Source organism: Mustela erminea, chromosome 5, assembly GCF_009829155.1.
Source record: "Mustela erminea isolate mMusErm1 chromosome 5, mMusErm1.Pri, whole genome shotgun sequence".
Taxonomy (NCBI): domain Eukaryota; kingdom Metazoa; phylum Chordata; class Mammalia; order Carnivora; family Mustelidae; genus Mustela; species Mustela erminea.
In genome coordinates this window covers 84,193,837-84,221,223 of record NC_045618.1, presented here as the reverse complement: position 1 = coordinate 84,221,223, position 27,387 = coordinate 84,193,837, and the positions used below count along the sequence as shown (strand labels likewise).

General features: G+C 42.4%; 1 protein-coding gene and 1 long non-coding RNA gene across 2 annotated transcripts in view; one reads left to right on the top strand and one right to left on the bottom strand.

Moving 5' to 3' along the window:
- The window catches only part of LOC116591251, a 210,024-nt gene extending 192,269 nt beyond the window's left edge, over nucleotides 1–17,755 (top strand). Inside the window, exons 3-4 of the long non-coding RNA XR_004285908.1 lie at nucleotides 12,136–12,354; nucleotides 16,414–17,755. This is a non-coding gene — a long non-coding RNA (uncharacterized LOC116591251). The remainder of the gene's footprint in view (nucleotides 1–12,135; nucleotides 12,355–16,413) is intronic.
- Nucleotides 1–27,387, bottom strand: part of NPAS3 (neuronal PAS domain protein 3) — an 840,712-nt gene that overhangs the window by 123,231 nt on the left and 690,094 nt on the right. The window contains 1 exon segment of the mRNA XM_032344010.1: nucleotides 478–652. Within this exon segment, the coding sequence (XP_032199901.1) occupies nucleotides 478–652 (175 nt within the window).

Genomic DNA, 27,387 nt, shown 5'->3' with positions numbered 1-27,387 from the left:
CTGTTCACATCTTTCAAGTACCTTCTGATGCTTACCAAAAAAAAAAAAAAAAAAAGAAACCAAGATTTCTGTAAGTCCCTAATATTTTTAATTCTCTACAAGCTAATATTCAAGAAGAATTTATCATAGATTTTGGTGAGTAATAAATAAATGCACTACATTTAGCCATGGTAACAAGACAAGGAAGAGGGCTTTCCAAATCTGAACCTTTTCCCTCTAGTAATCTGAAAGGGGAACTCAAAGAACTAGTGCCTTCTCTATGTATTGTTCAACTGAAATTAGATCTCTGGATTATACTTATTAAAATGTCTCCTTATTTTCAAATCCCTTCCTTATTTAATTACTGCACGGGACAGAAAGCTGCACGGAATTGTTAACTACCATTAGACCTATTTATAGTCTCTTCACACGGTGACTTGAGTGCAAGCATTGGCAAAGGTCCTGCCCACCGTCCCCCACGTCGGGATAAATTCCCACCTGGCTCAGGGGTCTCCGACTGGGAGGAGGAAGATGCCGAGCTGGCTCCGTCCTCAGCCGTGCCCTGCGAGAGGAGACCCCGCCCCGGCGGGAGCTTCATGCCCAGCTGCTCTGCCATCTCCACGTGGTCCCCCGGGTGCACGTAGTCAAAGACGCTGCTGCCTGTCAGCTCCACCTAGAGGGGGAAGAGAAAGGGTGGGAGAGAAAGGCGTCAATGGCTTTTCTGCTCTCAACTTCAGCACCCCCGTGATTCAGATCTGGAGCGGAAAAGGAAACAGAAAGACGCAGATCCCAGAACCAATCCCAGTTCTGAGTCTCTGTCCTTAAATGCTGAGGATTCTTCAAGTTGAAAGAGAAAGGTTTTTTTTGTTTGTTTGTTTGTTTGTTTGTTTTTGGATACGTATTTATTTAGCAATTGTTTAGCCCAGTTTTGTTTTGTTTTGTTTTCCCTCCTACACCGTTTACTTTATAAAGCCAAAACATTCTGTGGACTGTGGAGGACCCTGCCTGGCGTGCAGCTGTTTTATCCAGGCATCATCAAATACTTGCATGTTTCGTGTCAACCGCATGATTGACTGAATTCTACGGTTTTCTTCTTGAGAAGTTGGGGCTTTGTATAGAAACAGCTGGAGATAGCGGATGAGTATTTTCCTTAGAACACACCGAATTCCAAGATGTGTATTTATACATCTCAGCTTATTTCTATGTAAATTTAGATGAAAGAAGGGCTGCTTACAAATATATGCAAAGGCATAATGTTTTCATTAAATATTACTCATTAGCACGGTAATCATATGGAGAATTTTCCATGCAAGAGAGGTCAGCTGGGGTCTGAACCAGCCATTTTTTTTTTCTGCTAGTATCAGCTTGTTTTGCCCTCAATCTAATAAGAGACATGGTACAAATCTCCTTGAGGGCCTTAAGAAAAGGTTTTATTTTGTATACTCTTAGCATCAGGTGGATTCTAAAGGTAGAGAGTGAATATCCACGATCAGAAGAGGGTCAGCCTGCCAGGGAGGGATGGCCTGTTTCCCTGCTGTCAGGCCTGGCCCCTGTCTCTGCTGCTGTCTAACGGATTGGCCTGATTCCTGTGATCTGATGGTATAATTCTTCCCTTCTAAAATAATGCTGGGTTCACTGTATTATGACCAGGACAGACAGGTCAACAAGAGAACAAGAAAAAGCTCTTTCTGGGGTCCCTGACGGGTGGGGGTTTCCTGGTCTCAGGCCAGATCTGATGTCCCTCTGTGCCAGAAGTTCAGAAGATCCTAAGTTTCTTGCTGGATATTTACCCAGAACTCCTTCCTACCCTCCCCGCCCTTTCCTGCGTCATGTGCGGCATCCCTCCAAATTCCACCTGAGAGCCTGCGGTCTTTTTCTTCCAAGAAGGAAGCTTGGCTGTGGGCGAACTGTCACAGAGAGCGAAATACCCAGAGCAGTTATTAGCCCCAGAACTCCAAGTCCCAGTAAAATGATCACATCTACTTCCAGACACCATTTGATTAAAATCGTAACGGGCTACACATCTTCAACATCTATCAATTAACAGGGGGAGAGCCAGAAAAATGGGAGGCTAAATTCAGTTTGGTTAATAGCTATTCCTGAAAAAGGCTCGCATAACTTTTACCGAAAATGAGGTGCTTTCTCTTTGCTATTAAATTACACTCTCCTACCGTATTACCCGGCTCCTGACTCTATCATTTTACAATAACTATTTCCTCCATTTGATATTGTTACAGAGCGTAAATCAGGATTCATAAGTGATCAGTTCCTACCCTCTGGGAGGGAGGGATTACATGGAAATAATCCCTTTAATGTGCGCCTTGCCTCTAAGCATTTCACACAGCAATAAATGGGTAAACTGACTTTGAGCAATTAAGAAATTAAATGAAACTAATAAAATGTGTGTTTTAATATTTCTTGATGGTTATTTTGTTTGGGGATTAGTGAAGATGAGGAAGTCACTGGCATTTTGCAGGGAGTCCAATGGTAGCACTTTAATATTGCTGTCACTTCTCAAACACTGAGTATTCCTTTAATACTGCAATGTGCCTTTTGGCACAGACCACAGATTGTGATAAGATGACAACACAGGTGGGAGATTAATAGATTTTTTAGGGGTGCCGGCTACTGAATATTCATGGAAGCTGGTCCTAACGGCGGTGAAGAGGAGTAGACCGCTGTCTCCACAGCCTGCTTGGCTCGGTGATGCAGGCATTTCCTTTCCATAATATAACAGCCCAAATATAGCACGTCAAGAGCAAGACTGAGGGACATGCCGCATCACATTCCCCTAGTGCCCTCCAGGGGTCTACCACCAGGTACTCCAAAGTCTAACCTTGGACAAAAAGGCTGGCACTGGGAGTCTGATTCCATCCCAGTCTCTCTCTGTGTGCTCTACTCAAGGTCACAGGGCACAGGAGAAGGCACAAACTTCCTGGGGTCATAACTTGACTGGGAGATCAGTATCCCTTCCTTCTCTGCTGTGTGACCTTGGACGCGTCACTTAGGCTCTCCTTGGGCAGCAGTTTCCTTTTGGAACTGGCACTGGCAGTTCTGCTGCTCTGTGGGACTTGGGGTGGGGGGACACCACTCACACTGTATGCTAATGGAGGGGGGCACCCCCTGGAGCATCCCTCCATGGCAACTGTGTAAGGCAGTGGCCCTGAGAGCTGAGCTGAAAACAAGACTTTCTCTACCTGCCTCAAAGCCTGATTTTGAAAATCTAGTGAAACCATGCCGAGGAAATCACTTTCTAAGACAGAAACAACACAACGCCTGTTGCCTCCACCAAACAGCGTTTGGTGGGTGACAATGGGTGACACCAGGGCACCTGGGTGTTTCAATTGGTTAAGCGTCTGCTTTCAGCTCGAGTTGCGATGATCTCAGGGTCCTGGGATCCAGTCCTCCATCGGGCTCAGCAGTGAGTCTGCTTCTCCCTCTCCCTGCTGCTCCCTCTGCCTGTACCCACTCTCTCTCTCTCTGTGTCAAATAAATACATAAAATCTTAAAGAAAAAAAAAAAAAGAATGGATGACACCCAGACACGTGCACTCTTATGTAACTACGGTGAGGAGATCTTATGGTTTGGGTGGTGGCTTTGGGACCTGGCTTTACTCCGAGGCTGATGCCTGCTTTGAAACCCAGCTACACGAGTAATACTCTGGGGAGCTCCCCACTGCTGTGTAGGAGTTCTTTCCATACTTTTCTGGGATTAATTCTCATACCACTCTTTTCAAGTGTTCCGATGTCCTGTTTTACAAAAGAACTTGAATACTAGAAGAGGCTAACAGTGGAGGTAGAGTTTGGTTCCAAGTCTGCCTTGTCATCCTACCGCTTCTCGGAGAGCGCATCTGCAGTCGGGGTGGCCGAGCGAGTGGGGACCTCTGAGCTCCACCACCCTGGAGCCCCACTTCTGTTCAGGAGCACGGGGGTGGAAGGAAGCTGGAGGAGGCAGACAGCCTGCCCAACGCCAGGCCTGAGGATGCTCGGCCTTCAGACTCTCGGGCCAAAAAAGGGTACGAAAGCAGTTTTACTGGGAGGTAGACCTAGGCATGGACAAAAGTCTCTTGAGCCTGGAGTCCTGCTCCTCCTCTTCCTCACTTCTCACATTTGTCTAGTCCTTTTCATGTTCCTCGCACTGCTTTTCACTTTACTTTCTTAGATTTTAGAGCTGAAAGAGACCCCGGCTAGAACTCACCTGTCACTAAATTCTGTACCTCAAAGTACACTGCAGGAACCCAGAATGGGGATCTTTCACTGGGTGACACACATGACTTCATGCTACCTTGAAACAGGAAAAATAAATAGAGCTCCAATCCAATGTTACTACAGTTAATTACATATCCTCAACTCCTCAGTGACCAAGTCTTCCAAAATGTCCCTGCTAAGAACTATAACCAGTGTGTCCTACACAGCAGGTCTGTCACAAATGTTTGCCAAAAAAAATAAGAGAAAGATATTTAGGCCCAAAATATTTTGCTTTATCTGTGCTTGATTTAGACAAGTTCAGGTTGGTTCTTTTATATCATTCACGACATTATTATTAGAACAGTATTTGAACTATAAAGTGAGTTACAATAGAGCACATGATATATTTATTTCCAGTAAATATTTGTCCAATGCATGGAGACCTTGACCACCTTCTATAAAAGCCAACTGAGTTTAACTGTAGACAGGATTATAAAAATGCTGGGAAAGAACAGGTTTCAAGGCACTCTTTTACACAGCCAACTTCCGTAACCCTCTCTCTTCAATCTATGGCAAAACTGTGGCTGGTTGGTTACCCAAATGTTCACAGAATTTCACAAAAATAGTTTCCTAACCGTTCCTTCAAACTGATGGTAGAACTTCAGAGAAATTTCATTTTATATTGATTAGGATTTATGTAATGGAAAGGTATAGCCTTTCTCCCCTTAACATTGTGTTCTTCTGATGGGTTCAAGTGGGATGCTAAGGCAAATATGAGACCTTTTTCATTTTCTAGTAAGTCCAATCACCTTACGTAGTGCTAAAAAATAACCCCAGCCATGTTGTGTTTATTTAACTCAAGAAACAGACCCATGGGACTCTCTAACCTAAGGAGGGACACTTGCTCACTGGGTCCCCCTCTTATCTCCCTGAGTGACACATAGAGAAACTGATCTCTCTCATTGCTTAGATATTGGAAAACTGAGAATGTACGAGGGGCAGGAGCCAGGCGATAGGTAATGAGCAGTCATATCCAGAAAGAGCATTTGGTCTAAATTCCTTTCTCCCTGAGTTTCCCCGTTCAAGCTTACCTGCCATAGATTCCCCAGAACAGAGTGTAACTAGGAGTGCCATCTGCACAGTCAAGCTAAACCATGGCTTTCCTCAATGTTAATTCACATTCTGTTAGCTTGCATGCAATTTGCACACTAGACACAGTTGATTTGGTAACTCTGAAGTTTCCCAGAAAAAAAAAATGTAAATATATTATACAGTGTTTGAGTTGACTTTTCCATGTAGGGTCACTGTACCCTGCTGGTAGATAGGATGGGGGACTAATTTGTCTTTTCATACATCAAGCAAGCATGTCAATAGCCTTTGCTTGGCCCCCTGGGGTGAGCAAATACTTTTTAACTACAGCGATGTACTAACAGTGCAACTCATTGCATCCAGGGTTCCTTTCCTTGAGATGGTTTCGTATAAATGAAGAACAGGCAGGAGTGTTTCCAGTCCTCTCCACATTAGAACAACTTGAGAAAGACACTTTTACAAAGAAAGATCATAAAACGTATTTCTTTCTTCCTTTTAAAAATATTTCCATTTTAGGAATAAGACCTTGTTCATTTTTATCACACAAAAATATTCAAAACTGCCATTTAAGGTACAATTTCCTAAGCCTTTTATAGGATTTTCTTTGTTCTTTCTTTCTTTCTTTTTTCTTTTTTTTTTTTTTTTAGTTTTTGAGGGCATTGAGATTGCTGGGAAGACTCGGAGGCACTGTGGGTTCAGCCCTTTCCCAGAGTCCTTTGCATCTGGGCCTTACTCCTAGAGGCGATGCCAGCCATATTGTAATAGAAGGTCAGACCTGAGAGAGGACGATGTTAGTGGTAAGTGGTTTTGCAAATGAACTCCCAGGTTAGGCTTTCAGATCTACTGTAAGACCCTGGATAGAAAACCCTGACCCAGGATAAGGAGGAAATTCTATCTCAGCAGGGCAGGTTAGGATTTGTAGTTTTTTGGGGGTCACATTTATATTATTGAGGGATAATAAAGTGATAAAAGAATAAAATATAATAAGATGTGATAGCTTGATTAGCATAGGTTTTCTTTGGATTTACTGGTATCTTAATGCCATCTTCATAACTTCCTACGTATTGCAGAACTCTACTGAATATTTATGAACTGTTTTGACAGAAACTTGATGTTCTTTACTGCTCTGTCTCATTCTATGTATTTGCTGACTTATCTGAAGAAAAACGCATAAAAGCATTGGGTCTGTTACAGAAATACATGTATAAATTAGTAGAACAAGAAGAAAGAAAGGTTCTATATCAAAACGATGAGGCAGAATGAAAAATCCTTTCAATGTCATCAAATAAGAAAACGAATCCAACTCTCTTCTTACAGATATGTTAACAGAGCCTTCCCTTAGAAGAATTTGAGCTAAAAGATACCATATCGTGTGTTTATTTTATCTTCAGAAATAAACATTTTAAGTCCTTTGGGAATCAGTGAGGCCAAGTACTTTTCCCTTGGTGTTTTTTGGTATACTTTTCTAGAACCCTTGGAGCGCCAGGCTTGAGAATATGCAACCACAGTATGCAAAGAGAATGCTGTATAACCAGTTCTGAACTTTGATTAAGAAGTGCCAGAAGATAATTCCAGTGGATTTCCTAGTTCTCAGAGAAGAGAAATGGGACACAAGAGGAAATAAAGAACAGATTGCAGGTACTGCCTTGAATTTAGGCACAGTTGTATGGAATAGTATGCTGTTTTTATGACTATCATTCCCAACTGCTGAATTGATCAAGGACACTGATTATTAAATATTCAGAAGTGTTAGATGGGTCATTACTCAGACTACAATTGAGCATATTTGAGTACTTCTATATCTGGTATAAAACAGATCCAGACTTTGAAGTCTACCCCATTTTTTTCCCTAAGAAATAAGTTATATGCTGTATTTTATTTTTTCTTGTGGTCCTAGGGTTCTGGTATTTCTCCATCACTCCATATTATGAAGGGAGGGATTTTAGAATAGTTTTGATATGTCAGTATCCTTTTCCTTTCATTAGGAGACCCTGGTTGAAAGAAGAACCCAGAGAATGCTGTAATACTGAAGGGACATTATGTCACGGGAACGAGCCCAGGGATTTGTGCAATTGGCTAAATCAGGAAATTTTAAAACCTTGCTTTACAAGGTTCCTATAGTTTTAAAGTGTCTGTGGGGCAGGAGGGGTCAACTTTTTAGTATTTATCACAGTGCTGAGAAGGAAAAAAAAGGATGCAATTGGAGGTTACATCATAGTCAAAAGTGAAATGATGCCGAAAAAGAAGGATTAACGATCTTAAAAAGAAACTGACGTCAATCTCCCTTCTCTGAAGATCAAACAAAAGTAAGATGTCACTTTCAAAGCTCCTTCATTACCTTGGTAGTAAGGAACCCAATCAACATAAAACATTTGCTATTGGCAGAGTTAATCCATTATCCTCAAATTTTACACGGTTCAATATTTGTCATTTAAATCTAGATACACATGGAGCTGCATGTTATGCATAGCCACACTGCAGTATCAATATATCTTCATTTTTGTTTCATTGTTTTTGTTACTCTTACTGTGAATTCTGTCCTTCTTCTTTGGTCATGTGAATAAGAAAAAAAGTAGAAAATGCTTAGAAGATTGAAATCAAAATTTTGCCTTGATTTGAAACAGTCCTTTTATTTTCAAGAAAGGTAAATGGAGAAGGACAACATAGTCATTACAAAGTTGGCTTTTCCATTTGTGTTTTGAAAGTTTACATAGGATTATTTTATTCTAGTCATAGAAAAATAACGTGGCTGACTAAAACTCTGGATATGTTTCATGTGCACAATAATAGAGTTAGTCATACCCGACTGTTTTTAAAGGGGTTACTTTACGAGGGAAGCCCTCACCCGGAGCTAAGTCCCAATGTTTAAGTGATGCTGTTGGGAAAAGAACAAGAATGACCAAAAAAAAAAAAAAATAGCAAAACCAGAAAGGTTTAAGAGAATTTGTCTGTATATCTCAAGAGACGTCATGTGTAAGAGAAAGAAAAACAAAAGGAGGGGCTTGTTCAACTGACATCTTGGTTTCTTTGATTTAGGTCATGCCATAGCTTCTGTCTTTGAAACAACTGGCTCTCCTCCTCCACGTCACTGTGAGGGGTCTTGAAAAATCTCATCCAAGAAAATGACGAGGTATACAAAAATATTTTAGCCATTGCAGAAAATTGGTGTCAAGTTAACCTGGAGTTCATAACCCAATGAGGAGAATAAGAAGGAATAAAATCCTCTGTGCGATGATCAGTTACTGACCCTTCCAGAACATTTCCTGGTGACATATTTCAGTGCATCTTGGGAACTTCCTGAAAGCCACGTGGGCACGTGGGTCTAGTGTATCATTTATTCCTAGTGAATTACCATAAGAAAAAAGCCTGCCATACTTCTATTTTATTTTAGCTATTGTAAGGACTGACTGTGATAGTGTTTGAGGTTATTTTCTATGAAATGAGTCAATACCTTGAGCAGTCTCTAGGTGCTATTTTAAAGGAATAAGTTAAATTCACAACTGTTTAATAACAGACTGTGAGTTAGTCTTGTTAGAATAGGGAATGTAAATAGAACTGGCAAGAAGAGAAAATGAGTCATTCCACGGGCTAAAAGCAGTGCTGTGTTTCTTAAGATGTTCAAGGGTGGGAGTTTGATGGTGGTGGGGGGGAATAAAACTTTTTGGGAATCTGATAAATTCTATTCTTCTGTGTCACCAGAAAGATGCTGTGACAACACACAGAACTTAGCATTTTATTGTAGGGGTTTCATACACTCCTGGAGTTTATCCATGAATAGTCCCTAGAGTTGGGCGGTCCAATATGGTAGCTATATGGGGCTAGTCTGAATTAGAGTATGGTCTGAGGGTAAAACGACACTAGGTTTCATTCAGGCTCAGTGTGAAAAATTAATGGAATACAATAATATAAATATTTTAGATTAAATACAGTAATTATTAAAATCCATCTCACTTACTTATTTTTACTTTTTAAAATGTGGCTACCATATACTTTAAAGTTACTCATGTGGTTTGTACCATATTTCTGCTGGACATTGTTGCTCTAGAACCACAGAATCCCTGGCGTAGAGGAACCTGAAGTACTGGAAGACCATGAGACTGATCTTAAAGGGAAGAGGTGTGAGAGAATACAAAATAGAAATAGAGGCTTGTCTTTAGAATGAAAGGACAGCGTTTTTAGATTTTACCTGCTACTTAAAGACTTCAGTCAGTCAAGTATTTATCAGTCTTTTGTTCTCTATAAGACACTGGATTTGGATTATGGGCATAAAAAGAAACCTTAAAACTTAGCACCTGCCTCTCCCCCCCACCCCCCCAGGAGCTTACAGTCCACTTTGGAGTGACAGGGTGAACATTTGCAGAGTTAAATGATAGGACAAAACTATATGACAACACAACACAGTCTATGAATAAGTTGTAATTTGAGGATCATTGGTCACTCCCTGTCAGACTGTCTGGGAAGGCCCTCCTATGCTGGTTCTACATAGAGAAGAAAATTAGAAAGGGCAGGTGACAAGAAGGGAGCAATCCAAGACACCATAGGGTTCTAACTGCACCCACAGAAGGGCAGGGGCAGTGTGTTCCATAAGCCCGGGACAGTGGGAAGCATTGAGCAGAGGCTCAGTAAACACCAGATGATGGACTTGGGCCCTAAGGAGATGGATCTATGCTAGTCTTCAGTAACCTTTTTATTTTACCCTTTTAAACTACTAAAAAACAGCTTCAGTGAGTCATTTATAGGAAATGCTATATCTTGTTTTTCTCGAGTATGCATCTCAAAGACAGTGGACTCCTACAAACCTAAGGCTGAAATAATTTCCAGTTTGAACTTCTTGTCCCGCATGCTAAGCCTTGAATCCAAGATCCTCGTCTCATTTGTTCCTATACCTGGCATACTGCCTTCAACTCCATTTTTAGGATGGATGGTTTTTATTTCCCATGGGTGAGCACAAAATCCTGGGTGCCCTGTGCAAATTTTAATCTAGCTCCTTCCTTCTCCAAAGAGACTTAAATAGGTTTGTTGTCTTTTTACCTGACCATGCATCCAACAGCAGAGCTATTACCCAACTTGTCCTCCTAGGACAGAAAGGACTAGAGATAAGGAGCAGCTGGTTCATGGTGGGCAAATTGTTTGATCTCTTATTCCAACACGAACTACCTTGGCTCTCAGCATAGTCCCAGGTTCTTTAGAGATGGTGCTATACGGCTCTGTAAGTGAAAGACCCATTCAAAGTTTTTGCTCTGGGTGTGAATCAACAGACATTTGTAGTACACATCAGCTTCTACAAGAGAAACACGGCTACATTGGAAATTAGTCAGACAAATCACCTGTGGTGTGGGCCGTCACTGATTTGAACGGAATTTACCAATTCGTTTGACAAGCTTTACATAGAGTCATCAAAAACTTCAAGGTTTACCCCATCCCATCAGTTTTGCTTTAAAAGCCAATAGCAGAACAAAAAAATATATTGGTTGAGAAGGCTGGGGGTGGGTGGGAAGAAAGGGGTGAAAACTTATCAAAAGTAAAATTGGATTAAGAGTCAATCAAAATCCAACTGTGAATTTATCATTTCAATGAATTTCAATGAATGGTTTAAAATCTGTTTGAAATCTATTTGAAAATGAATATGTAATAATATAGACATATCTCCTTTTCAAAGCCAGTATTGTCAGATGTATTCGGAGCATTATAATTCATGAACAGAGTAGATGACTATTTGAAAAGTATTAAAATGAGCTGACTTTTCAATACAAGTGTCTTCACAATAAGTTTTTCTATTCTGGGCAATTCAGAAATGTAGACAATTGTGCTAGAAAAATAATATGTATTGTAATATTCATTGTACAGTAGTAGTGTAGTAAGTGGCAATTCTGGACATTACAAGAGACACAAGGATTATTTTCTGTGATTGCACAGAGAATACTTGGATTTCTTGTGAAGCTTTTGCATTGGAAATGAGATTCATCAGTCTGAACAGGGCAGGGTTAGAGCCCTTAGCAACATGCTTATTTTGTAGAAGGTCACTCAATAATAACTTCCTCTGCCCTCCAAGCTTATTAAGACTGACTGGCATATATTAATGAAAACACCTGATTCTCCAACCATAAAACCCAGACAAAGACTTTATTTTAATATTAAGGAAGGAACCCTTAATTAGCAGGGTTTCAAAAATGTCAGCTTCTTCTATTAGCTGTTCTGGTCCATCAAAGCCATAATCCCTACTGTCAAATTTCATCACATGATAGACAGTTTGCTGGCTGCCTTTTTTTTTTTTTTTTTAACTGATCATACTGACTGAAGCTTTCTAAAAATTTTTTATTTTGCCATCACATTTAACAACTCATTGTGCATTTGCCTCTTACACTCTTGATTTTTACCACTTTCAAAGAGTCTTAGCACATGTCAGCTCAAAAAGGTGGGGGGAAACACTGCAGAAACACAAGTATTACATGTGAATACATATGCATTCTTAGACATATAATTAAGGATTCTTGGAAGACCTGGGTTTGCTTATATTGATTGCCTTGGCGAGCATGTAAATGTGCTGTCCCGAAAACACAGACAAATAAAACAGTCTCTGAGATGATTTCCCATTTTTGACGTGTCAAGGAGAAGGGGGCACATTCTTGGGAAGAACCCAGGATTTTTAAGGTAAACATTCATCACTATTAACCACTAACATACCTGTCTGCTGCGAGCAATTCATTAGAGTAGCTAGGGCTTTGCGTTGCCCTTCAGAAGCAAGAGAAAACGACTGCACCCAGCAGGACAGAATAAATACATGGCTCTTAAAGTATTTGGGTTTTAATCTGATTCAAAACATTTGCTGTTGATTAAATCCTTTTGCAAATTGAAAATTTCATGCTATCCATACCGACAGGAATATAAAGACACAAAACCGAAGCAAAACAAGGATGACTCAAGGATTTCATGGGCAACTTTTGTGAAGATTCAGCTGCAACCTTACGTATCCACGAAAGAACACGGAAGCCTCAAGGGCAGTAGTTTTAGTGTTTTGGGATGAATTCTGATGAATAAAATCTCAAGAACAAACCGATGGAGATGGTTGGGACCTGGCAGCCTTAGCTGCTAGAGACCGGTAAGCTCATACCTGTCCTCTTTGCTGAGGATCTGGGACTTCATTAGAGCAGGCAGTGTGTCCTCTTAGCTCACGTGTCAGGCACCCCCTAAGCAAAGGGCAAACTGCGCCCGTTTTTACTAGCACCCAGATATTTATTTTCCTCCTAGGCTCCTGGGGTAGCTAGAAGGGCTATCCCTCTTGTAATTATGCACATCCTTGACTCGCCCATTTCCTCCACGTGGAACACCCCAGCTCTTCTCTGAGCTTCAAGAGAAGCAGGGAGGAGCTGGGGTGAGCTCAAACCCCCGTGCCAAACCTTCAGAGATTTTCATGTTAGTGAAGCTCCCTTGGTTCCTTTATGCCTGGGAAGAAGAAGCCCTTTGGTTTCCATCATTGATCAGCCCTTTGATTTCCTCAGCATCTAGTCTGCTGTCTCCTCAGCCTTACCTAGTTGTGGACACAAAACAGAGTCACATAATCCCAGTTTCAAGTCACTAATGAGTCATTATTCCCGTAATGCTACTTTCTTGCTTCCATAAGATGAAATCGAGATTGTTGAAGGTACATTTTCTGGTAACCTATTAGCTGAATTTACAGCCAGCCCTTTCATACTATCTAATGGCTATGGGTGACTGTCCACAATTACAGTGTCTCTTGTTCTAGTTTTAATTGCATCATTTAGATATAAAGTCCCCTAGCTGAGACTGATGAGTTCCTGCCTTTTCTGCTGAACATTTAAAGAGGCACCTGCCAGGAGAGTCAGACAAGAAGGGCATGTTTCTTGGACTAAAAACATTTGTTTAGGTATATGGGACAGCCGGCTGCAGTTTAATGACTAATGATATATGCAAAGTGGGCTAGGTTTTGGAAGATTTTCTAATATTTACTTTTCCAAGCTTCTAACAGAGAGTATGGGTTAGGAATGTAGACTCTGAAGGCACATGGCCTGGGATCCAAACCATTAGCCGCCCTGGGCAAGCTACTCTACTCTTTCCTCAACTACAAAGTCCAGGTAAATCATGGTTACCTACACCTAACCATTGTCAAAATTAAATAAGATAACAATGCAATGTGCCAAACAAAGCATATGGCATATACAGAGTGATCAGTAAGCGTAATTCTGTTTGTTAATTCTCTGGAATGAATCACCATCTGTTAATTCACTGGAGTAAGCTTCCTGAAGGCAGAAGCCGTTTCTGTCTAATTCCCTGGCACCACCCCTGGTACGTAGTAGGTATTCAGTTCATGTTGAGCAACTGAATAAAGAAAAACTGTTGCAACTGTACTGAGAAATGAGCGGATTTCAAGGGTTTGGTAAGTGTTTGAATCCTAGAGTAATATGGTGCCTTATTGATTTTGCTTCTCCATTCATCATATTCACAGAAGCCTAAGCTTGGGCTATCAAGTCAGATCAGCTGGGACTTTCAATCAAAACTGTGGCACAGTCATTAGGACCTCAACAAAGCCATTTGAGTCTGATGCAGAAGCACATTAATAAAGTACAGTAAGTGGGAGATGATCATGAGTTTCACGTTGAACAGAAAGATAACACCCTAGACCTTTCTGGGATCATGGATCCTTTGAGACTCCAATGAAAAACAGTCTCCTTCCTCAGCTTCTCCTGGGCATGGCAGAAGATGAGGGAAGCTACAGAATCTTGAGGTCAATTTAAGGAGCCCCTGAGGTACCTTTGAGACACTACTCCATCACTTTCTGACTAGAACAGCTCTATGTTGGTGTGTTTTGGTTTTGGTCTTCTGAAAAGGTTCAGCTTGGAAGAAGAAGTTTTGGGAGTAGTAGAATGAGAACCATAGTCCTTGACCTGGGGCCCTTGTACAGGATGTTGGGGTATCTGGAAGCTGAGTTTTGGCAATAGAAGAAAAGGAAAGAAATGGAAAGACTATGTTAAGGTGATACTCTTAACGTGTACAGGCATAACATGAACTGCTGACTTAAGTGTTAGCCTGGGAAGCAGAAGTCTGTTTTCCTTACCCCCTCCCTTGTCACCCTGATTCTTGGAATGTGGGCGGACAAGGCACTGTACCTTTTCTGTCTCTCCATTTTATAACTTGTCATTGTGAGAGAGAATCCCTGCTTCCTAGGGTGGGTATAGAGGGTGAATTAGCTAACACCCATAAGATGTTCAAAGTACATACAAAATTCCCCTCGATTTATACAGCATCTACTTACATCAGAGGGGAAGCCTTGATGGTGAAAGAAACAGTGTCAGGGGCTCATGCAAGGCTCGCTGCCTTTTCAGGCTGAAGAACGGGAAAGTAGTGCAGTTGGCATCCCAGAAAATCGATACCTAAGCTTTGTAGGAGCTTTGAGGAGTGTGTACTTTGAGTGAGAGGCAATCTTTGGTTGGAAAAGTCAGCATTTCTCTCACCTCCTGCAGTCAATCTGACATTCCTCAGCTGGAACAGAACGTTATCTGCTAAGATGCGTTCCTTCCCACCCCCCACCCCACTGGACAGGTAACACTATTATCTTTTTACATAATGTGCATAATTAATGTTGTATATTTGGACAATTTTATGGGCAAACTAGATCTGTGGGGATTATTTTTGCCATTCGTGGCCAGAACAGTGTCAAGTCATCAGGAACTGGTCTGGGGAGGTATTAATGTGGGGCCAGATGAAATATGTACTGACTCCCTTGTTCTCGCTCTTTCCTAAAACAACTGAACGTGCGCTGTAGGAAAACAGTGTTCATCTCCAGTCTTAAAAATGTCAGACTTGTAGAAGAACTAGAAATGACTTGTTCCAGGAGCTGAAGGAACTGTAACACTTTTCTACTGAGCTATTGATACACTTATTATGTAACCCTTTTCTAAAATGCAGGCTTCTTAAGGTCTGGGATGATCTCTTACTTATCTTGATAGTTCCCAAGATACCTAGCACTGTGCTCAATAAATATTTGTTGATTTGATAAACCGCTGATCTCAAAATGCTTTCTGGAATGTTGCCTCCCTCCTCCCTGAAACCTTGGGTTGTTATCATTGTAAGTCAGAGAGAAGACCTTAGATCCTGAACTTGAGGGGGCTTGATCAGGGCAGGGAATCTCTTTTGCCTCGCCTCCCAGCGCTCTGCTTTGTTTGAGACATTGCACTGACTGGACTTGGAAAGGCTAAGCTTTAACAACTAGCTATGTCCGTGCCTGTGTGAGCCCGTGTGAGCTTGCTTAACCTTGCCAAGCCTCCATTTTCTCACCTGAGACTTTGCTACTTAGCATTGTTGAGATGAGTAATGGGCTGGGCATACAACAGGCAGTTAATAAATGGTAGCCATCGCGATAATAATTATTACCTGTATGGACTCTTTCACCCCCCAAATCAGAATTCATAAGACAAATCAACACATGCCATACCATTAGCACAATATTTGCAAAATAGTTAGAAATCTCCTAAACTGGTACAACTCGTGTTTTCAATGTATCTCAACCATAATCTTCCTCAAGTACATATAGTTGTGAAAACAGCGTGATTAAATGGCAGGAGTTTGATACTATGCTTATTTTTTGCCTCATGAGCATATGAATAGGAATGGGGGGGAATGGGAGGGGGCACAGGAGGAAGGGTGGGGAGCCCAAGGGAGTACAGTAGGGGCAGACCCAGTACATAAGAAAACTGGTGACCCTGGAAGACAGACTGTATTCTCAGGAATTGTTCTCATAATTTACTTCTGCTCAGAATGAAAGAAGACAGGATGTGATATTTATTTTCAAATAGAAAACTGGATACAAATGGCATGTAACCACTCTGCCGTTTTCTGAGACCAGGGGATGAAACATTGAGACTGGCCACCTTAGACGTGAGGATTAAACAGGGACTCCTTGAGGCTTTGTGCTCATCAAGTAAGGGGACTACAGGAGAAGGAAAAGCAAACAGCAGTAATAGCCACACACTGAATGGAAAAGGATTCTTCCAGCTTCCTGAGTCACCTGCATCCTTTTGCAAGGCTGAGTTAATGTCCCTCGTCCTACTGGCATTTGTACAATTTCTTCAGTTTCGCAGCGCTCTCTCCCTGTCTTTAAGGCTTTTTTTTTTTTTTTTTTTTTTGGTTTTCATATATTCAGACAAGAAGATCATAAATATGCGAATTGGATGGGGAACGGAGAGCGGACTGCAGGAAGTCCAGAGTAGAACCACCTGCGCTGAAAGCAAGGGACCCAGCAGCCGCCCCCAGCCCGACTCTCACATCGAGGTGCCTGGTGGGGTGAGGGGGAGACAAGAAGGTCATTACAGCGAAGGTTTTGCAACAGCAAAATGGGTCAGTGCTGTCAGAAACTTACATGGTTTCATCACCAGGAATGACAGTAAGGAAGAGGTATTTGTACACCCCAACACCCCCGCCATAGAGCTAGGACCCCAGGAAGTGCCTTGCTAGGGTGGGAGAGGGAGATATGGTGGAGTTGGATGTAGAGGAAAGAGAAACGGTGTGGAGGCAGCAAATGGGACAGGCTCTGGTCGAGCTCCAGAGCAAGGTGGTAAATACATAGTAGACCCTAACCATTACAAGGCTCTCCAGGTCCAGCAATTCCCACAGAATTACACAGGAAGAGTAGGCAGAGGAGAACAGGCGGAGAGGGCTCTGAGGCCAGGCCGCCACCATATGAGTCTTACTGCAGGCCATGGCTGCCAGGTGGCCACAGGCACAGAGCAGAGCCACAGTCTTCCAACCACCGCCCCACCCCCACACAGGGGGAGGTGCTGGAGGGCCCTCCAGCCCCTTTGCAGGATAAGGCAGACCAGTGAGCATATGCATGGCAGTTAGAGATCACCCTGCAGCTGGGCACCTCCTCGCCAAAGACTGCCCAGAAAGGATGACAGTGAGGAACACAAGGAAAGTCAACGAGCGAAGACCTAAGGTCAGCAGCCACCTGTGCACCGGTATCCAGTACCCCCTCAACTTCAGTGAAGCCCAGCAAACCCTAAACCACAAGAAGGCAAGGTCACAAAAGCAACCTGTTCACCTGCTGAGGAGTGGTCCCTTCCGCCACAGAGCAGGGTGGGGCTGAGGAAATACTGGCTTACCATCTCTACCATCATCCAGTTTAGTCATCCACCAAGAAGAAATGAACATGAAATTCTAGCAATAAGATAATAAACAAAAGACTGGAGCTGGAGACATTAAGGGCTTGCTTTTTGCCCACTGACCAGATAACTAGAACTATCTGCATTATCTGTGTGGTGGTGGGGGGTGGTTCTCATTTTTACCTTAAAGACATCCAATGACAAATGCTTTTTCTTTCTCTCTCTCTCTTTTAAAGCCTGGCTTTTCTCAATACACATTTAAAGGTTTTTAAAATGTTTCCTATCTGGTCAAGTTGAGAGTTTTAAGAACCTCATTTTTAAGTTGTAGTAAAAACGTGCAACTTGATTTTTTCAAAAAGATCAAACAGCAAGCACTTGTTAATAAATGTCTTAATATATTAAAAAGAATATTGTAAATATGTGATTGTTTGTATGAATTTCCTTCTACTAGAGGGGAAGGTGTACATCTACCCTGTTGTGTCAAACATTTTACAAAGCCACGTGCCTGCATCTTAGGAAAGCAGAAGGGTTGAACCGGCTTGCTGCAACACAAATAAAGCTAAATAAGCTAATAAAAGTATAGGGAAAATGGCTATGCTGTTTTTTACTTAACACCTTTTCCAGTTGCCTGTGTGGCTCAGTTGGTTAAGCATCTGACTCTTAATTTCAGCTCAGGTCATGATTTCAGGGTTGCAAGGTCCAACCTTTCCACTGGGCACCCCACTCAGTGAGGAGAGTGAGGAGTTGACTTTTCTCCCTCTTCCCCTCCCCCTGCTCTTGCTCCAGTGTGCACACGTGTACACGTGCACTCGCTCTTTCAAATAAATAAATATTAAAAACAACAACAAAAAACCTTTTCTAGTCTGAGCTGGTCTCAGGAGGCCTTTGGGAAAATTTAGACACACCGAGAGAAGGTGAAGGGGATGTGGCTTCCAGCCTCATATTTGAGACAAACTTTGTTACTGAGTGGGGCTTATTTATTCTCTTTAGGTTCAGTACATTCCTCTGTAAAAGAAATGACTGAATGAAAAAGATGGTCTGTCTGTGCTGCCTCTTTGAACTGAATCTTCCTCACCTTTAAAATGGAGCAATTGTATTTATCTTACCAGGTACTTTGTGGACTAAATAAGGTTGTGTGTATAAACCACCATGGCAATGTCCAGCAAAACCTATGCACTCCGAAATCCCGGTTTTCCTCCCTTTTCTCATTTTATGTTTCTTTCCATTTAGAACACTTTTAGAATAATCTAGAACATGTTTTGTTGTTTATTAGCTGTGTTCCCGAGTAAGGCCATTATCGCAATAGATACACCTGGCATCCATTCCCTAGGAGGGAATTCACACATGATTTTTAGAATCATGGGTCAAACTCACTCTCATCTTTCCAGTGCTGAAAGAAGCCCTGGATAAATCACTTGAAATATAAATATTTATTCATCAACAGTTGGCCAGTCAGCAGCATGGTATGCTCTGTACATATTTTGATAGCAGATGGTTTATAGTTTTTAGACTTAAGATGCAACAGTAAAGACAGAGGTAATGTCCAAAAAGTTTAAATGCCCTTTCACTATTGGAGTGTGCCTTTTCTTGGATTACAAAGACGAAATCTTTGGGAATTGAAAAGGAAAAAGAAACACACACACACACACACACACACACTCACTCTCTCTCTCTCTCTCCCTCAAGAATCTAATCATGACTTCTTTTTCTCCCCATTAGGAAAGGTTATGCCTTAAGAGGTGTATCTGGTAGAACCAGAGAGTGAACTGAAATTTGTCTAAGATGCAAAGGAAACTCTGGGAACACTGGCAAATTCAGGGCCAGTGTAGCAGAATTAATACAATGTCAATTTTTCTTTGTGTCTGTAACAGTTTCCTATTATCCTGATAAGTGGATAGCCATTTCACTTCTTTTATTGATATAGCTGTGAAAAGGAATTAGATTTCAACACTTATGTAACTGAGATTAATTGATTGATTAGATTATTAATTAAATATTCCATTAAATTTTCTTTTGAAAAAAAAATGGCATAGGATGGTGAATTCCCTAAGGTTTTTTTTTTTTTTTCCTGACCCACGGAAGAATAAACAAGGAAATGCATAACTAAACATTGTATCTTATCTTGTGAGAGAGAATTAAGCAAGCAGATACATTGCTATGTAGAAAATATACTCTCTGCTGGCTGGCTGTCTTATAAGACTACTTTATCCATATCCCCAGTACAAAGCCAAGAGACTTTTCTCCTTTGTGAATAACCTACAGAAATCAGTGAGCAGCTGAGAAAATTATTTGGGTATTGCACAGCTAGGCACATCTATCTAGCTTTACACAAAAACCAGCCTGTTTTAGTTGGGAATAAAATGGTTTACCTAAAACTTCCAATCGTGCAGTGTTTCAGAGATCTGTGGAAAAATAAAAACAGCAAGTGGCCTTTCAGGTAACCCATAATTAAAAGCAATTTTGAGCTGTCTTTTCAGGGAACCTACCCAGGGGAAGTATTTGCTACCTGTTTGACCTTCACGATTGTGAGTCCTTGGCAGTGTCAACGACCCTCTGAACTGAATTCAAAACTAATCTCTGACAGAAAAAGAGAAACAGAATTCATGCAAATCATATTAATTCCAACATTTCCCCAGTGAGCTGGGTATAAACTACAGCCTAATTAAATATTTTTTAACGATGTGAGTAATTTTTGCCAAGGGGCGGATTCAGGGGAAAATTTAATATGAGATCACAAAAGCTGTTCCCAGCGTTGATTCTGTAAATTAATGACTATCTGCCTTATGATAAAAACATGCTGCCAAGAATGAAAATGAAGTCGGCAAAGCTTGCTCTATTTGTCTAACAACCAAATATACAGAATGCAAAACTTTAAAGGCAATGGGAAATTTCCATTGTGTTTGTGTGATATATTCAGGATAAAGACGCACCCATGCTGACAACCCAATAACCAGCTTTAAGACATTGTCAGCAATATGGGGCCATTTTTAGGTGGTGGTTGTCAAGGTCCAGGGACACATTTTAAAACAGCCAGTTTGTTTAAAAAAAAAAAAAAAGTATACCACTTGTTTCCAAAAGAGAATTAAGGTGGCTCACAATGAGACACACACACACACACACACACAGAGAGAGAGAGAGAGAGAGAGAGAGAGACGTTCAAGCCAAAATGGAAGGTCAGAAACACATCAAGGGCAAGTACTCAATTATTCGGTACAAACGTTGCCAGCACTATAGCTCCATGGATTCCTTCTTCGGACTGACCATTTCCATACCCATCTTGATCCTCAGGGCAGTTCATTCTGGAAACCTGAATTGGATTGCTGTCCAAGGTCATGGGGGTGAAAAATGGTGGCGAATACAGCAAGCATGGCGAGGATGTCAACACCACCCTGGGCAGCTGATTGCATCTGAATCTATAAATGGCAGCGGACAAAAAGGGGGTTTGGTAGAGAAGGCTTTTCTTGTCCGCTTAGGTCCCCTTTGAGAAGGCAGCTTCCTCTTGTGTTCAGGCTCCCACGTTAGGAAGCATTTTGACAAAAAAGCAACTTGGCATCTGTTACAGGACAGCAAGGCACAGTGCCCGAATCAAAGCCAGGGGAAACGTCCCTCATCACTCTTGGCTTCGCGAGGGCAACCTGCTTCTAATGACTCGCGTAGTTAACACCCAGAAGTTGCCGGCGGTCCCCTGTGACAGATGACTTGGGCTCTGCTAGCCCCTGGTCATTAGGCCAGCCCATCACAAGGGTTTTAGGAGCTATATTTATTTAAATTTCTGTCGGGGCCCAGCGATGGAGATTGAATTTACAGTCTTTCAATTAGAAGGTCATCTGTGCTAACTAGTCCACCACTGCCTCATTATAATCATAAAATTAGTGAGAAAAGACTGGCATGAGTAATATGGAAACGCCAGTTCCAGAGGTGAAAAGGTTCTGTTTCCTCGGGTTACAGCAGAAGAGAATGCAACAGCGTGCTCTTGATCAGTAAATATTCCCATTTAGAGCAAAGAGAAGTCCTTGAAGCCCATTACAATGAGAGAGAACGATGCTAAGACCGTTTTGTACGAAGACCTACAAATACACAGCGTGACTGTTATTTGCCAGAAGAGAGATTTTTCCCTATTTACACACACATTTTCCTTGCAAATTAAATGTGAATAAGTAGTATGGATGTCTCCGAAGCTTCGCTTTTGATTTTTAACCCTGTATGTCAAAACATCACAGCCGATCTTTGGTAAACAATTCAAAATAAAACCAATGCATGCACGAGGTTGGGGGTGGGGGAAGACATTGCTGGTCGTGGTGCGGGGCCTTATCGTCCTTGAACTTTCCAAGAACTAGTGTGAAGTGGATGCTATTAACTGAATCTTTAGGTGCTACTTCATTAGTATTTTTGCACACCAGAAATGTTATTTTAAGACCCAGGAAAGGAGAAAATCAGCTGCCCAAAGCAGCCTAATCCAAAATTAAAAGGGAAAAACACCTGAGCGTTTACCTCCCAGGGGCTCTTAAACCAGTTTTCTCATCTAATCCTTCTCATGACCTTGTGTGAAGGGCGTATGATTATCCCTAACTATAGGGGAGGCAACAGAGGTATAGAGAAAAGGCCCAGTTGTTGGAACAGCAGCCTGGAAATCAATGGTATGGCTGGGCAGGAGAGACCCAGCTCTGACCTTGAAGGCCACCCTTGTTTCTTGACAGGATTTGGATCCTAATTTTGAGATATTAATTGAGGTGTTACTTGTTTTAAGTACATTTCCATTTCCCTAACCTGAGGAGACAGTGTCGGGGGGCTCTGTTAATATAAAACTTAGCAACTTGAAGAATGGGCTCCAGGGAGGAGAGAATGGTCTCACTCTGAGTTCCACAAACACGCACCGTCCAGCCAATCTCTGGCGGGCATTACCCTCTGTGTTGCTGGGAAGCGGATTGAACAGAGCAGATCTCGGCTCTCTGAGAAGCGGTCAGGTAACCACTGATTCTAAGGCAGCAAGCGGGAGCCCCTGTACAGAGGCCCTGAGTGGGGCCCTGAATTTGTGCAGAAAAGAGAAGAAAAAGGATTTCATTGTAAACCGTAGAAGGTATGGGGATTTCTGCCCAGGTAAACAAAGTCAGAAGAGGCAGAGGAGCTGGTCAAAGATGGCCACAGTCTTCATCTGGTTGCCCTTCGTGTTCTACCTGGCTTTTTCTCATTCTTTTTCCATGACTTACATAGTTAACACCCAGAAGTTGCCTGCGGTCCCCTGTGACAGATGACTTGGGCTCTGCTAGTCCCTGGTCATTAGGGGCTCTTCTCATTCTACACCGCTGGCCTCCTTGGGCCTAGAGGCAGCATTGGCATCACTTACATTCTGTGGGCTCCAGCCTGGCGCCTGCTCCCGCAGCAGTGAGGACCCAAGTCCTCACGAGGGACAGGCTGGCACTGCGGGCAGAGGCCAGGGCCTGGCACCAAGCAGTCAGCACAGAATGAAGGAGAGGACGGAGAAGATTCCATCGATCTGAGTTCCCCCTCCCCGAAGGACGTGGCCTTGAGTCACGCAGCAGCAACAGCGAGAGGGCATTTCTTTTATTCCGCGGCCTAAGTGCAGGGGCCTTGCAGAGGGCTGTGCTCAGAGGAGGGGGAGATCAGAGGTGAAAGCGATGAATAATGTGCCCGTGGCACGGTGACAGATCCCTTGTAACAAATGCAGGATGACCCTCCAAAGCTCCGAGTGCACAAGAGCCTCCCTCTAATTAAAGATAATCCAGCATTATCATGCTTAATTATTTTCAGAGGCTTCTTTGAGGTGGCTTTTTTGGGGCGGGTCTCAATAGGGGTGAGGGGCATCTCCAACTGCAAAGAGCAAAGGCTGATCTACATCCAGGAAGCAAACTCGAGGAGCTATGCTCCATCTTGCTCCACCATGCCTGCCTGTGGTATCTCTCGCTCTGTGGCCATAATTCTAGGTCGGTCTCCCTTGTTTCCTGACCGGTTCACAGGGCCTATTCCTTACCTACAAGCCCCTTTGTTCTCTTCAAACAAGTTGGTGCTGTCAAAAGCTGTAAGGTTTTCTCTGCTTTGTCTGCCGAGTTTTCTCAAAGTGAGGTCTGACGATCACCCTGCGTCTGTGTAAAAAAGGCAAAATCATCTGGCCCTTCTTTTTTTTTTTTTTTTTTAAAGATTTTATTTATTTATTTGACAGAGAGAGATCACAAGTAGGCAGAGAGGCAGGCAGAGAGACAGAGGAGGAAGCAGGCTCCTGCTGAGCAGAGAGCCCGATGCAGGACTCGATCCCAGGACCCTGAGATCATGACCTGAGCCGAAGGCAGTGGCTTAACCCACTGAGCCACCCAGGCACTCTCATCTGGCCCTTCTTTTTTTTTTTTTTTTTTTAAATATTTTATTTATTTATTTGACAGTGAGAGATCACAAGTAGGCAGAGAGGCGGGCAGAGAGAGAGGAAGGGAAGCAGGCTACCTGCTGAGCAGAAAGCCCGATGTGGGGCTTGATCCCAGGACCCTGAGATCATGACCTGAACCGAAGGCAGCGGCTTAACCCACTGAGCCACCCAGGCGCCCCTCATCTGGCCCTTCTTAAGAACATTTCCCTGTTCTGTCGACAGAGGGAAATCAGACTGTCATGGGCTGGAGTCAAGGAATCTGCATTCTAAACAAGCTTCTTAGGGTATCTGTCCCCACATTAAAGTCTGAAAGTCACTCCTTGGGTGGTTTGAGCTTGGCCAGAGAATTCATTCTTCAAAATCCTTGCCCCTGGCTCCTCCTGCCTCCCATTGTACAGCTAGTTCACCCAAACTTGGTGTCTCTCTCTGCAGTCACACACATTGAATATCTCATCATTTCTTTTATCGTCCCTGATGCTCTATTTGTCATCTCCTTTGTTGCTCACAGACTGTTTCTTCGACTCTCTGGATTCATTTTGCTTTCTTCCAAATTCTGTCCCTCTACCCTCACCTCTTTTGGCCTTTCTTCATAGCTCATAATCACTGACATCAATATGTTCTCTCTGTCTTTCTTCTTCTGCTTACCACAGACTTATTAACATTCAGATTTGTTCTTCCACCTCATGAGGCTTTCCTCACAAAAGGACTAAAAAAATAAGGTTCCAAGAATGTCTTACACAATAACTAACTTTCAGTGGAGTTTATAAAGTAATCCTTTGGCTATGATATAGCCTTAAAATCACAGTGTCTAGAAGTCTATCTTGTTGCCTGAGACAAGAATGGCATCTTTTAGATATTTGCTCTAGTCCCATGCTGTCGGCCTCTCACATATATTCCACCAGATTATGATCGCCTTCTGGCCCTGTGGAACCCACTACGGCATACCTTTGCTGGTTTCTCAATGTCATTTTCTCTTGAGCTCGTTCTGTTAGCCGGCAGGTTGAAACCATCCTTTTGAGGTAGGAACATCTGGCCAACTGCTCTAACTCCCATGTTTCTGTTACACAACCGCACATGGGTACTTGAGACCGTGGCTTTGTTTCACACAGGTGTTCACTGTCCACTATAGCTAGGAGAGGAAGTGCATGCAGAGAGACATTCCCAGCATTTCTGGGTACTTCCTTTGAGATAAGCAAAACGTCTTGTAGAGTGGGATTGTCATAGTAATGAATACATAACCTACAGGTCATTGCCTGTTGCCCTGGAGAATGGAAACCAAGCAAGGACATCCTAGGTCCTTCATGGGAACCTGGGTACTTTTCCTGAATGAGTTTCTCAGCAGAAGGGATCCTGCAAGGCGAGGGCACACGCAGTTGCCTGCTATTTGGCTGGAATGCTGGGGGAAGGAGCAGGCCATCCCATGATCCTCTGGTGTAGAGCCAACCAGGTAGTGCTGACGAATTCAAGTACATTCAGACTTGGCAAGGGAGCCAAGCCATGGCTCCATGACAGCCATGACAAGGAAGACTCTAGAGGGGTTCACTTATGATGATGGACCATGAGGCTAAATGAGGGTGGTTTGGTCAAATGACCCGAGGAGGAAAGCAGGATAAATGTGTCCCCCGTCCCAAACTGGGGTGATCTGAGGCCCTCACTTCTCACACAAGCACTGGGACACATGCTGATCTGTGCCCATCCGGGGGGCAGAATCACTCTGTGCTGTCCCCATCAGCCTAACTATGGCACTTCATCACCAGGCACAAAATAAGTGAGCTCTGCTCACTTGGATTCTATCAATTGGGTCTTTAAAGATGATTTTTCTTTTTTACTTTTTACTAGATTTCCGTAAGGACCTCCTTTCTGGGGGTTTAATATTACGAAATAGGTTTTCACTGCAAAGTGTTTTAAAACATGAAATAAATTAGAGCTCTGAAACCGTACAGGTAGAAGTTATTTCCTAAAAGCCACACAGTTGGAAGGAAGTATTTTTTTTTGTATATGCAATCCTCTTTGATCTGAGTTTTCCTTGGACCTAAAATTTGGTTGTAGTAATTTAGATGGTTTACATTCACAACACAGAGTTGGTCACACCCATGATATCAATGTTCCTTCTTGTAGCTGGCAGACAGCCCGCAGATGAATTTCTCTCACTAAGCTTGCTTCCTGGTAGGTTTGGCAAGAGGATACCCCCACCCTCACCCCCCGACACACACACACACAGGCTGCTGATCTCAGTCTGTTCCCTAGACTTCTTTTTTCAGACTCCTAAGCCTTTTTTTATAACCTGGGGGCAAAAAAAAAGTGAGAGGGCCAAGAGAGAAAACAGTGGCAAGGGGATAAAATAGGTTATTGTCAAGGAACGGTCCTCAGTGACTGTAAGGTAATGAGCCCACCTTGTGTCTAGAGCTGGAAAATTATTTTTGAAAGTAATTTCCAAAGAGGAGTTAGCAAAATATTTGTACTTATGGGGATAGTCATCTAAGTGAATATGTATCTATAATTTTGGACATGCTTATCTGGGTACATGAATTCTAGAACTTAAAAAAAAAAGTTAATGGCAGGAAGAAGCAGCGATGGCTGAAATCACCATGCAGTAGAACATACGAGATGAGATCTGGATGGAGAGGTGAGGCTTGATGAGTCAGAGCTCACCTCACCCCTGAATGCTTCCCAGTCTGGCTACCATTTAGGCCACAACTCAGGGGCCTCCTTGACATCGTGAAATAGCAATGTGGTGCTGAGTCAGAGGGCAAAATGCTCAGTGTAAATAGGGGTGATTTCATGCATTAAAATTAAATTGGTCCAAGGGGAAATGATGGGTGTGAATGAGATGGGAGTTCAGGAAAGAATAAAGACTTGGTCATTCGATAGAATGACCAATAACTAGATCTTGACTTTTTGTTTGTTATAGGGAAGACACAGTAAGAAACTAAACACAGCCTAGTGTTATCAAGGAGTGACAGACAGACTTCAAATGTGCTGGTCAAAACTGTTACTTAAAGGAAGTCTTATTTTCATGACCAAGATACAGGTATCCTTTTACCATTTACCCAGAAGAATATAATGGAGGAATTGAGAAGATTTAATAAACTGAATCGGTGTTCATATTGTGTTACTCCATTTCATGCATTTCAGAAGGTTGTATGCTCTGCAGGGACTTAGACTCTCTAGTTCATTAAGTTAGTATGCAGTCATTTACAGACACATAGTTGGACATAAATACATAAGGACATAAACACCGCTTCCATGAGAACATGATATGCCTCAATTTGACATTATTTTGGTCGACGGCACCTTTTCCAAGATTATTAAAGAGCATTACTATAAGGACAATGTAAAAAACAAGGAGAGCTCATACTGCACAACACTGTCCCCTTATTGTTATCACAATACATGCACAGGGACGATAAGAATCCTTTCTGTACTGAACATGGAGGAAGTACATGCATACTGTAGGGTCAGCTGGGGATGAATCCTACATTTCTGAGTCCCTGCATCCATAGAGGTCTACTGACTGCCATGAAAATACTGAAAGGCTAATTTTAGGATTACAATTTCAATGCAAAGGCCATGTCCAAATTTGGGGGTACTAAAGAATTGCTAATAGGTGAGCAAATGGTTAAGTGACAACGAGTGCTGC